Source organism: Pollachius pollachius (genome assembly GCF_949987615.1).
Source record: "Pollachius pollachius genome assembly, chromosome: 3".
Classification (NCBI taxonomy): Eukaryota; Metazoa; Chordata; class Actinopteri; order Gadiformes; family Gadidae; genus Pollachius; species Pollachius pollachius.
In genome coordinates, this window is record NC_136936.1 from 39122560 (window position 1) to 39132559 (window position 10000).

At 50.0% G+C, this 10000-nt stretch overlaps 1 protein-coding gene across 3 annotated transcripts in view; it reads right to left on the reverse strand.

The window, feature by feature from the left end:
* Nucleotides 1–10000, reverse strand: part of satb2 (SATB homeobox 2) — a 41272-nt gene that overhangs the window by 11547 nt on the left and 19725 nt on the right. The window contains exons 4-11 of one of the 3 annotated variants that reach the window (XM_079733367.1): nt 8524–8650; nt 7184–7307; nt 5787–5889; nt 4840–4890; nt 3480–4033; nt 2083–2295; nt 1751–1837; nt 615–770 (exon numbers count right to left, since the gene is read on the reverse strand). In XM_079733367.1, coding sequence (XP_079589493.1) covers nt 615–770; nt 1751–1837; nt 2083–2295; nt 3480–4033; nt 4840–4890; nt 5787–5889; nt 7184–7307; nt 8524–8650 — 1415 coding nt within the window. Of the gene's footprint in view, nt 1–614; nt 771–1750; nt 1838–2082; nt 2296–3407; nt 4034–4839; nt 4891–5786; nt 5890–7183; nt 7308–8523; nt 8651–10000 lie in introns of all 3 variants that reach the window. The other 2 variants (XM_079733365.1, XM_079733366.1) reach the window with 2 other exon arrangements.

Here is a 10000-nt window from a genome sequence, read left to right on the forward strand (position 1 = left end):
GAGACCTTGCGAACCACAGCACGCAAATGCTTGGCTTGCAACCACAGCACACACACGCAGGCGTGCTAACACACACACACACACACAAACATGAGCGCACAAGCACATGCACGCACACGCGTACATACACAGACACACAAGCTCCCACATATATATATATAGATATAGATATATATACACAGATAGAACCAGTTACAAGTATTTTTGCCATCCAAAACCTCAACTGGTATCTTCAATGAAAAGTTCACCAAAGGTTGTACTACTGTTCTGTGGTAGACTGTGGCTTGACCTTTGGTAACCACCATCAGATTTCATCAGATTCACTAAAAAACACAAATCAAATTTCCTTTGATGGATTTCTTGAGCTTGTAGTTGTTCAATCTATCAAGGCCATCGGGCAGAGACTCTTGAGAAACGTATCTGAATTTCTGAGGCAGTCTTTCAACTGGCACCCCATCCCCTAATTCCAATCTGGCTGACACTGTGCTCAGTTCACCCCTGTTCATTTTCTTGTAGTTTTAAGCCTCATGGCCGTCCAACCTTTGTGCTTGGATAACTCTAGACCTTCGGGAAACAGCACTTAGTGAGATTACTCTCCTGGTTCTCCTCCTTACCTGGCTCTTGTTGGCGGCCACCTTGGCAAACAGCGCCTGAGACACCTTGGCTCTCTTCATCTCCTGCTGGATCTCATCGTAGATGCCTGATGTGATGTTTACCAGGGACTCCAGCTTCACCATCGGTTCAGGGGCCGGGCCCAGCGGCTTGGGCTGCTGGGGGGCGGGGGGAGAGGAGATAAAACGCAAAAAACACAAAGTGAATACAAGTGGAACGTACAAGATAAACGTTATCGTTTTTAATTGAGGAGACCCAGACTGCAGCTGATCCATGACTGCACTTCACGTGAATGCACGTACCTCAGGAAAGGTACATACTTTTTATTGTTTGCAAACTTTGTGAAAGACTTATCAACTCAAAACAGATCTGTGACCAGTTGGGATGACTCATGTAAACACAAGGAGAGAGAGAGAGAGAGAGAGAGAGAGAGAGAGAGAGAGAGAGAGAGAGAGAGAGAGAGAGAGAGAGAGAGAGAGAGAGAAGTTATCAGCTGGCAATCACGCCGAGTTGCACACGTGCGCACCCCTCTGCACGCCAATCAGCACCACATCTGCCGTGCACGCTGCATCCCTCCCACCCTCCCCCCCCCCATCCACTCTTCCACCAGTGAATACCGTCTCCAGATCAAAGCCATTAAGTCCCGCTCTTTTCACTCCGGGCCTCCGCAGCGACTGCCGGAGCGGCCGTGTGCGTTGGCTCTGGGAGAACGTTGTGTATACACAGCGTTTGAACTAACCCCGGTGCAACGCACACGGACAAGCCAGCTTACATTCCCTCAGTGTAAACGATGCAGTGATAAACGCATGATAGACATAATAGGAATAGAGGAACGTGCCAGAACACAACTGGACGGCAGGGGAGGAATTCACTCTGACATCAGAGGGGGATCCCTTATCACCGGGGACCCTAAATGGTTAAGTGCAGTTGGAGAGCAACATCTAAATATAATGTCCTTGATGTTTACAATACAAGGCAACAATAGCCTTTGAGGCTTCTTTCCCCATTATAAACAGTTGAATCTACTTAAAGCCTTAAAAGCCAGGAAACATTTTAAAAGCAACAAAATAGATTTGGCACATGATGGTTCTCATTGCGTGTGGGCACATTCGGGGGGATTGCGGATATTGCGACTCACAGAGTTTGTGATCTTAGTCTTGTTCTTCCAGATGGAGGCCCAGGCGTCTGGGGTGAGCTGCTCGTCCAGGCTCCGCTCCCAGACCTTCTGCATGTGCACACACACACACACACACACACACACACACACACACACACACACACACACACACACACACACACACACGCACACATACACACACACTTAGTGTTAAATCTTTGTGCGCCAACAGAGGACACATATGTCACTGACACAAATACATCTTGAGAGAACCTTTCTGGTCCCCACAAGTCCTCTCCATGGTGTGTAAAGTACAGGCGGGGGGGGGGGGGGGGGGGGGGGGCGGTAAGTACCTGGGAGAGCCGCGGACCCCCGGGGCTGGAGGAGTTGGAGGCGGGCAGACCCACGGGCGGGTTCATGCTCCGCTCTCTCTCCTCCTGATAGATGCGGTCTCGCTCGCCCTCGGGCAGGTTGAGGAAGCTCTGCATTGCCTTGAGGTTGACCAGCAGTGACTGAGAGGCCGTGCGCGGGTCCTCCTCCTTGCGCAGGATCTCCGATAGCAAGCCCTGGTTGACATAAGCAGGGGCGGCCGCGTTAGCCCGCCGTGATCGGCGCGTCACCATGATCGGATCCCCCACAAAAACAACAACCCTGGTCCTCACAGCTATCCCTGTGGCTAGCCCTGCCACGTGTGGAGAACAGGTGCCCGGTGTGTGTGTGTGTGTGTGTGTGTGTGTGTGTGTGTGTGTGTGTGTGTTGCGTCGGGTTCTCTTATGTGTTTCCCTGTGTGTGTACTAGCTGCTTGTGCCTGCTTTGTGCGGTCGAAACGTACACACACACGGCACAAGTAGGTTTAATGATGTATTCGACTTATCTGATCTGATCTTTTTTCTGATCAACGCAAACACCTAACATCCACCCCCACAAAGACATTCGTGCATGACGTACGCACACACACACACACACACACACACACACACACACACACACACACACACACACACACACACACACAGAAATACATACAAATGCATAAACACACCTGCCCTCGGCCCGGAAACCAGTAGGTGAACGAGTCTCCTCCCCCTATATGTGCTCTAATGGGCCGTAGGCTATCCACCGCAGCACAACCTGAATGCAGCAGGTGTGTTTGCCGCTGGGAGGCTGGGGGTGGAAGCTCGTCTGGCCAGCCATGCTTCAGCTAATCCTCCTTATAATAGCACTAAGTGTTGTTCTACCCGCCCCCCCCCACCCCCGTGGGTTAGATTACCGGCCTATCAATGACCCATCATTGATGCCATATTCATCTCCATTATAGAGGGGATTATCTGCCTCACACCTGATATTACTAAACGGATCATTGCCTTGTCAGAGTGGGTGGACACACACACATTCACACACACAAACACACACACACACACACACACACACACACACACACACACACACACACACACAGCTTTGGGGGGCAGCTTTGGCCTTACAAACAACAATCGCCAACGCGGCTATAAACGCGCCGGAAAAAAATCCACAATCTCCTACACTCTCCTCTATCCTCAATCTTGCCTTCACGCTCGCGTGTGCTCCTACGCCTCTCTCTCTCCTATGTGTGGTGCCATCTACCTAAATACAGATATGTCCGAGCTCTGTTCAAGAGCGCCTACATTATCTTTCCTACCTGTGTGCGGTTGAAAGCCACGCGGGCAAACACGGCCTGGGAGACGCTGGCTCTCTTGAGCTCATCCCTGACCTGCTGGTAGATGTCAGTGGAGACCTCCGCGGCGCAGGGGTTTCCCCCGAGGTGGTCGCCGCCGATGCCGCCGATGCCGCCGCCGCCGCCGCCGCCGGCCTTGATGGAGCGCTGGGGGATGGGCGGGTGGTTGAGGAACTGCTGGTTGAGGGCCTGCGGGTGCTGGTGGCCCAGCAGGCGGCTCACCACCAGCTGCTGGTTGAGGAGGTGAGCCATAGCCAGCTGCTGCCTCATCATCTGGGGCGTGAGCTGGGGGGACAGCAGCCCGCCGGGCCCCAGCAGGGGCTGCATGGAGCCGGGCGGCGGCGGCGGCGGCGGCGGCGGCGGCGGGGGTCCCTGTCCTGAGCGCAGCGGGGGGCTGTGGTGGTGGCCGCCGTGGGGCGAGGGCTGGGGGGGAGGCGGGGGCTGGTGCGGCGGCTGGGAGGGCGCCTGGGGGTCCCCGCCTTTGAGGTGGGGGCTGACCGCCCCCAGGTGGCCGAGCTGGCTCAGGCCGGCCAGGTGGGGCTGGGGTCTCTGGCTGGGCATGCAGAAGTCGGCTAGGCTGTCTCTCTCTACTGCGCAGTGTGGAGGAGAGGAGAGGGGAGGAGAGGGGATGAGAGGAGGAGAGGATAGAGGAGGGGGAGAGGAGAGGAGGAGAGGAGAGAGGAGAGGGGAGGAGAGGAGAGGGGAGAGGAGAGGGGAGGAGAGGAGGAGAGGAGGAGAGGAGAGAGGAGAGGAGAGGGGAGGAGAGGAGGAGAGGAGAGGGGAGGCGAGGAGGAGAGGAGGAGAGGAGAGAGGAGAGGAGAGGGGAGGAGAGGAGAGGGGAGGAGAGGGGAGGAGAGGGGAGGAGAGGAGGAGAGGAGAGGGGAAGAGAGAGGAGGAGAGGAGGAGAGAGGAGAGGAGGAGAGGAGAGGGGAGGAGAGGAGGAGAAGGGAGGAGAGGGGAAGAGAGGAGAGGGGAGGAGGAGAGGAGGAGAGAGGAGAGGGGAGGGGAGGAGAGGGGAGGAGAGGAGGAGAGAAGAGGGGAGGAGAGGAGGAGGTGAGGAGGAGAGGAGATGAGAAGAGAGGAGGAGAGAGGAGACGAGGAGAGGAGTATAGAGAGATAAAGAGGGGGGAGAAGGATAGCAGAGGAGAGGAGAGGAGAGGAGGAGAGGGGAGGAGGAGAGGAGATGAGGAGAGGATTAGGAAAGAAGGAGAGGAGGAGAGAGGAGGAGAGGCGGAGGAGGGGAAGAGGAGAGAGGTGAGGAGACAGAGGAGTGGGGGAGGAGTGGAGGAGAGGAGGAGCCCAGAAAAGAAGAAAGGAGAAATTAAGTGTGGAAATGAGGGAATGTTAGGCTTGAACACCATGTGCAACATGTACGTCAAAGCGATGAAATCCTTACTTTTGATATCAGCAGCATCTCTTCCAGACCACATCTTCTCCAGGTAGTCTCCTGTGCAACACATAGAGAGGATGAGTTTGATGGAAGGATCTATGATGTTTAACATGGACATGTTCAAAATAGAAAATTACTACAGAAACGTTAAAACACGTTAAAAAAACGCATTAGTGGGGTGTGGGGCGGGATGGGGGGGAGGTGACACACCAAATGATTCAAAGGCCACATAAACATACAAAAAAACGCGAAACGCATGTGTAATGTTCCTTTTTTCCCCCTCATAATGCGACGATTCGCTGGTTTCAAAAGTACTAACAGACTCGAAACTAATGCACACCATCCTCTATCTCTCAGTGCTATTCTCCCCCACCAAAAAAATAAATAGGGCCTTTTTTCAGAACTCCTGACAGTGAGTGACGGGTGTAACGGCCAGTCATAGCGCAGTTGTGGTCTCCATATGTGTGCACATCTGGAGCTGGGTGGCGCCAGATTCCTCCTGCCAACCAGAGAGCATAACTAATGGCGGGGACAACTATTGTAACCCAAGTGTTCTCTTTCTGTCAAACCTCTCCCCCGCACTGTTCAGAGTTAGCCTAAGACTTTCATTCTAGGATTAGATCCTTTAGTTGAGAGGGAGAGAGGGAGAATAGAGGGAGAGAGAGAGAGAGAGAGAGAGAGAGAGAGAGAGAGAGAGAGAGAGAGAGAGAGAGAGAGATGGCAGAAGCAGGCAGATGTGTTGGATGGGCCTACAGTAAAGCGTTGGGTTAGGATGAACCAATATCACAGAGTTTTAAGTTGTGTGTGCGTGTGTGTGTGTGTATGTGTTGGGGGATGCTTAACCAGTATGGCTACTGGGTAAACCAGATACTGGACATCCATTGGTTGGTTTCCAGTCTGGGTTTGAGGAAGTGTGTGCATAGGTGAAACGTGTAATAAGGAAGCTTCCTCACCTTTGATTTTCTTGTACTTCTTATACCAGCGGCCAAACTCCTGGCACTTAGCCGTTGAAACGTTGGCATAGTAGGAGCTGTTAACGATGGAGGATATCATACTCTGGAGAGAGAGAGGGAGCGATGGAGAGAGAGAGAGGGAGAGAGAGAGAGAGAGAGAGAGAGAGAGAGAGAGAGAGACAAGGGGGAGGGGGGAGGGAGAGGAATGGAACGATGGAGAGACACAGGGGAGGAAGAATTATTATTAACAAGCGTAATACAAAGTGGCTATACACACGCAAGCATCTCCTGGTTTGCAAGTATAAAACAGAAAAATATTACAAACACATAAATACAGGCAACACACACACACACACACACACACACACACACACACGCAAACACAAGGACACAATGGAAATAGACAAACATTAATCATGGTGGGAAGCCACCCAGGAAAGTGGAGCCTGTGCACTGTAGTGGGAGGATCTCCAGCCACGAACACATATGCTTGCAATTCATGCCTGGGATCAACACCCACATTGAGAGATCCATTTAAACATACACACACACACACACACACACACATACACGCACACAGACACAGACACGCAAATGCACAAGAATACATACACGCCCAAGCATGCACACACACAAACAGAGTCACATGCACACACGCAAAAATGCACACACGCCCGCACGCATGCACGCACGCACGCACGCACGCACGCACGCACACACACACACACACACACACACAGAACACACACACACACACACACAGAACACACATACACACATACACGCAAATGCACAAGATAAATACAAGCCCAACAAACAAACACACACCTATGTGTAAAGCACATATACCTACATTCACATGCAGACAGAAAAACACACTGACATAATGCAACAAACTTGGAAGCCATACACATATTTAGTCATTATACGTTCAGGATGTCGCAATACTTGGAACCTGGACCATGAGAGAGAGGGACAATACCATAATACTGCTGGTTCAATTGTTGATATTTTGAAAACAAATTAATGATTTGGCCCAAATAATATAATATCAGTTAAAAGTTTTCCATTAAAGGAGACGGGGTTTAATATATAAACAACGTAATTTGAGGGAGTGACACAAATTTAGTTTATTGGCAGTACAATGGGTCGCTTAGTGCCAGTAAGGTCCAGCTAGAGCCAGTATAAGGGCCAAGGTAAAACCTTCCTTCCGCAGTGCAACACAAAATAACAAAAACAGTGAACACAGTGTAAGGGACTGAGCATGAACTGTGTGTATGTGTGTTTTGCACGCTGGCGTGTGTATGTGTGTTTGTGTGTGTGTGTGTGTGTGTGTGGGCATGGGTGGGTGTGTTTGTGTGTTTGTGTGTATGCATGTGTGTGTGTGTGTGTAGTACCTGTGACAGGGGACACTCCTTGGCCAGGGTGCTCTGGTTCATCTCCTTCAGCAGCTCTTTGAGGGCGTTCCTGACTGTGGCGTGGTTCCACTGCTCACACGGCAGGTCCTCCAGCTTGGCGTAGCTACAGGGGGGCGGAAAACCAGAACCCACGTTGTCACACACAAAGGATCCCCCACGGACCTTCTTCGGTCGGGTCGGTTCCGTCTTAAATACAACCCTGTGTTCCACTGCTGTCACAGGAAGAATCGCACAGGAACTCACAGTTTAGCGGGATATCACATTTCGCTACATTTATTAGGGTGCACTAACTGTGTAAAGCTTCCTCTTTCTTCCCCAAAACCCAAACCACCACTTCCTGTAACCACGCAGTCTCCCGGAGCCATTCCTTTATATTTTTTTCGGATGAGGACAAACAAATAAATCATTGAGAAAAACTTGAGCACATCATTGGCCAGAAAAAACGTTAACCACCGCCATGGATACGGCCTTAAATACGTAAACAGACCTGGCTGGTATGCGGCAAGACAAAAACAATTATAATCCTGTCATCTGGAGTTTATCTGTCTTTATCTGTTCATCTGAACTCTGCTGCTGCTGCTTGGTGTGTTGTTGGTTCTGGGGGAAGGCTGGCAGTGCCCGTCTGCCTCCCAGACACCGAAGGCAGATAACCCCAACAAAAGCTTAGGAGAGCTGAAGGACATTAAAAGGGCTTTGAACTGTGTTGAGTGTGGCCAAAGCACAATTGTATTGAGTTTGACGTTTATATGGAGCAACATTTCTCCATTTCTTTTTTCTTCCTCAAGCGTAGATTTAACTCGAGTATGAGTTTGGGTTTGTGTTTTGTGTCAGCTGACATTCGAATAGCCACAATAAGGCTACCTTTGTGACAATGAGCGATCTGTAAGGATTGACAAAGTAAAACGACACGTGCCCCACACATATTTTCATCCTGATGAAGTTTATATTTATCATTTTTTACCACCAAATAGAGCGCCGAGCAGAAAAATAAATATTTCCATTTAATTATACATCATCCCCTCGTTTGAAGTCAGTGGAAGTGTGTAAATATTGCATACGTTGCCCTTCTAATTAAACCGTTTCGACCTGTGACCCGTGCTATTTAAAGAGACGCTCAGGCTGCACAGCCACTGTGTTGACCCAGGGGAACAGCCTTCAGAGTCAAGATTCAAGTCAACACCAGCAGACCTGTAGACATTCACCTTGTCAGTACACTCATTCCCAACCAGAGGGTGCCTTCGGGGGTCTGAGATGCTATACAGCCGTTGAAAGGGGAATCAGGGCCGAAGGCTCTCTGTATCAGACCTCTAGAGCCTCACCTCTGCAGCTGGATGCGCAGTGTGACCATGTGATAGACCTCCATCAGCATGTCAGCCACCGTGGCGTCGGGGGCGTCCGTCAGGAAGTGGACAGGCAGGGGGTTCCACCGGCCCACCTTGATGATTCCTTGGAGTCAAACCGAGATGGAGAGAGAGAGAGAGAGAGAGAGAGAGGCAAAGAGGGGAGAGAAAGATGGAGGATTTTAACATAATGCAACAAAGCATGCATTATTATCACAGGCATGCTGCCCTCAGCAAAGAAGATTATTTAGTTTTTTTCTAGTATTTGGGGAGGAGGGGGACAAGCAAATGAGGGGACGCAAATACAGGGAGAGATTTGGAGAAAGACAGATTGACAGAGATAGACACACAGCCAGATAGTCAGACAGAGACAAAGGGAGTGAACATTGGACCTGCTGAGGTAATAGGGAAAAGGTAAACCTCATTAACCCTGTTTTTTGATCTCGTTCGCCATTGTTCCATGACATCATCCCAGTATTTATACCTGGGTTACGGAGTGGCCCATGAAATAGAGATGTTCAGAGAGCCGGGACCTTGAAGCTAATCACCAAGTTACACACACAAACACACACACACACATGGCGCACTTTCATCCATTGCAGGGTCCCCATACACACGCAGAGAGATGACACCTCTACAGAGACAGGACACGGCTCAAACCACTGTATCGTTTTGCAACCCTATAGCAAAATACTAAATACCACACGCAGACCACATGCGAAAATGCTCTAAAATCCTGAAACAATGTGAGGTTTTACATGTATGGTTTTGCGCACACAAATGCAGGAAGCCAATAATAGACAGCACATCCGCAAACAGAACACATCCACACTGGCCCATTGATGAGCAGGAGACTAAAGGTCAGTATCTCTGGTTCCGAGCCAGCTCATTTAACTGCTCTAGTAAAACATGTTTGGCGTCTATGGTGAGACAAGGCAAAGGGACACTGTGTGTTGCTTTGCGTGTGCTTTCGTATTGTTGTGAATTTGTATTGAGTGTTTTTGTTTGTGTCGGTTTGCGATTTAATGATATTCTGGTGCCCTGTAAAACTTTTAATGCCAGACATAGCAACGGCATTAACTGAAAACTTTTAAAAAAGGCATCTTAGCCAATAATAAATACATGGAAGCATTTATTTAACCAACACTTTGACGTCTAAAATCACACTTCATATACATGTGAGCAGGCAGACACACACACACACACACACACACACACACACACACACACACACACACACACACACACACATACACAAAAAAATACAGAAACACACATCTTTGGGACTGGATGGAACTATGAAAGCTAAACAAAATAAATTACATTACAGTTCTCAAAATGAAACAGATAAGTCCCAGAGACCAAGATCTCTGCCTCTTTCTCCCTGCTCCTTTCTACTAAGTGCCTCCCTTGAATGAGTGAAGAAATAAGACTGAATGAATCTCATAGTATGGAA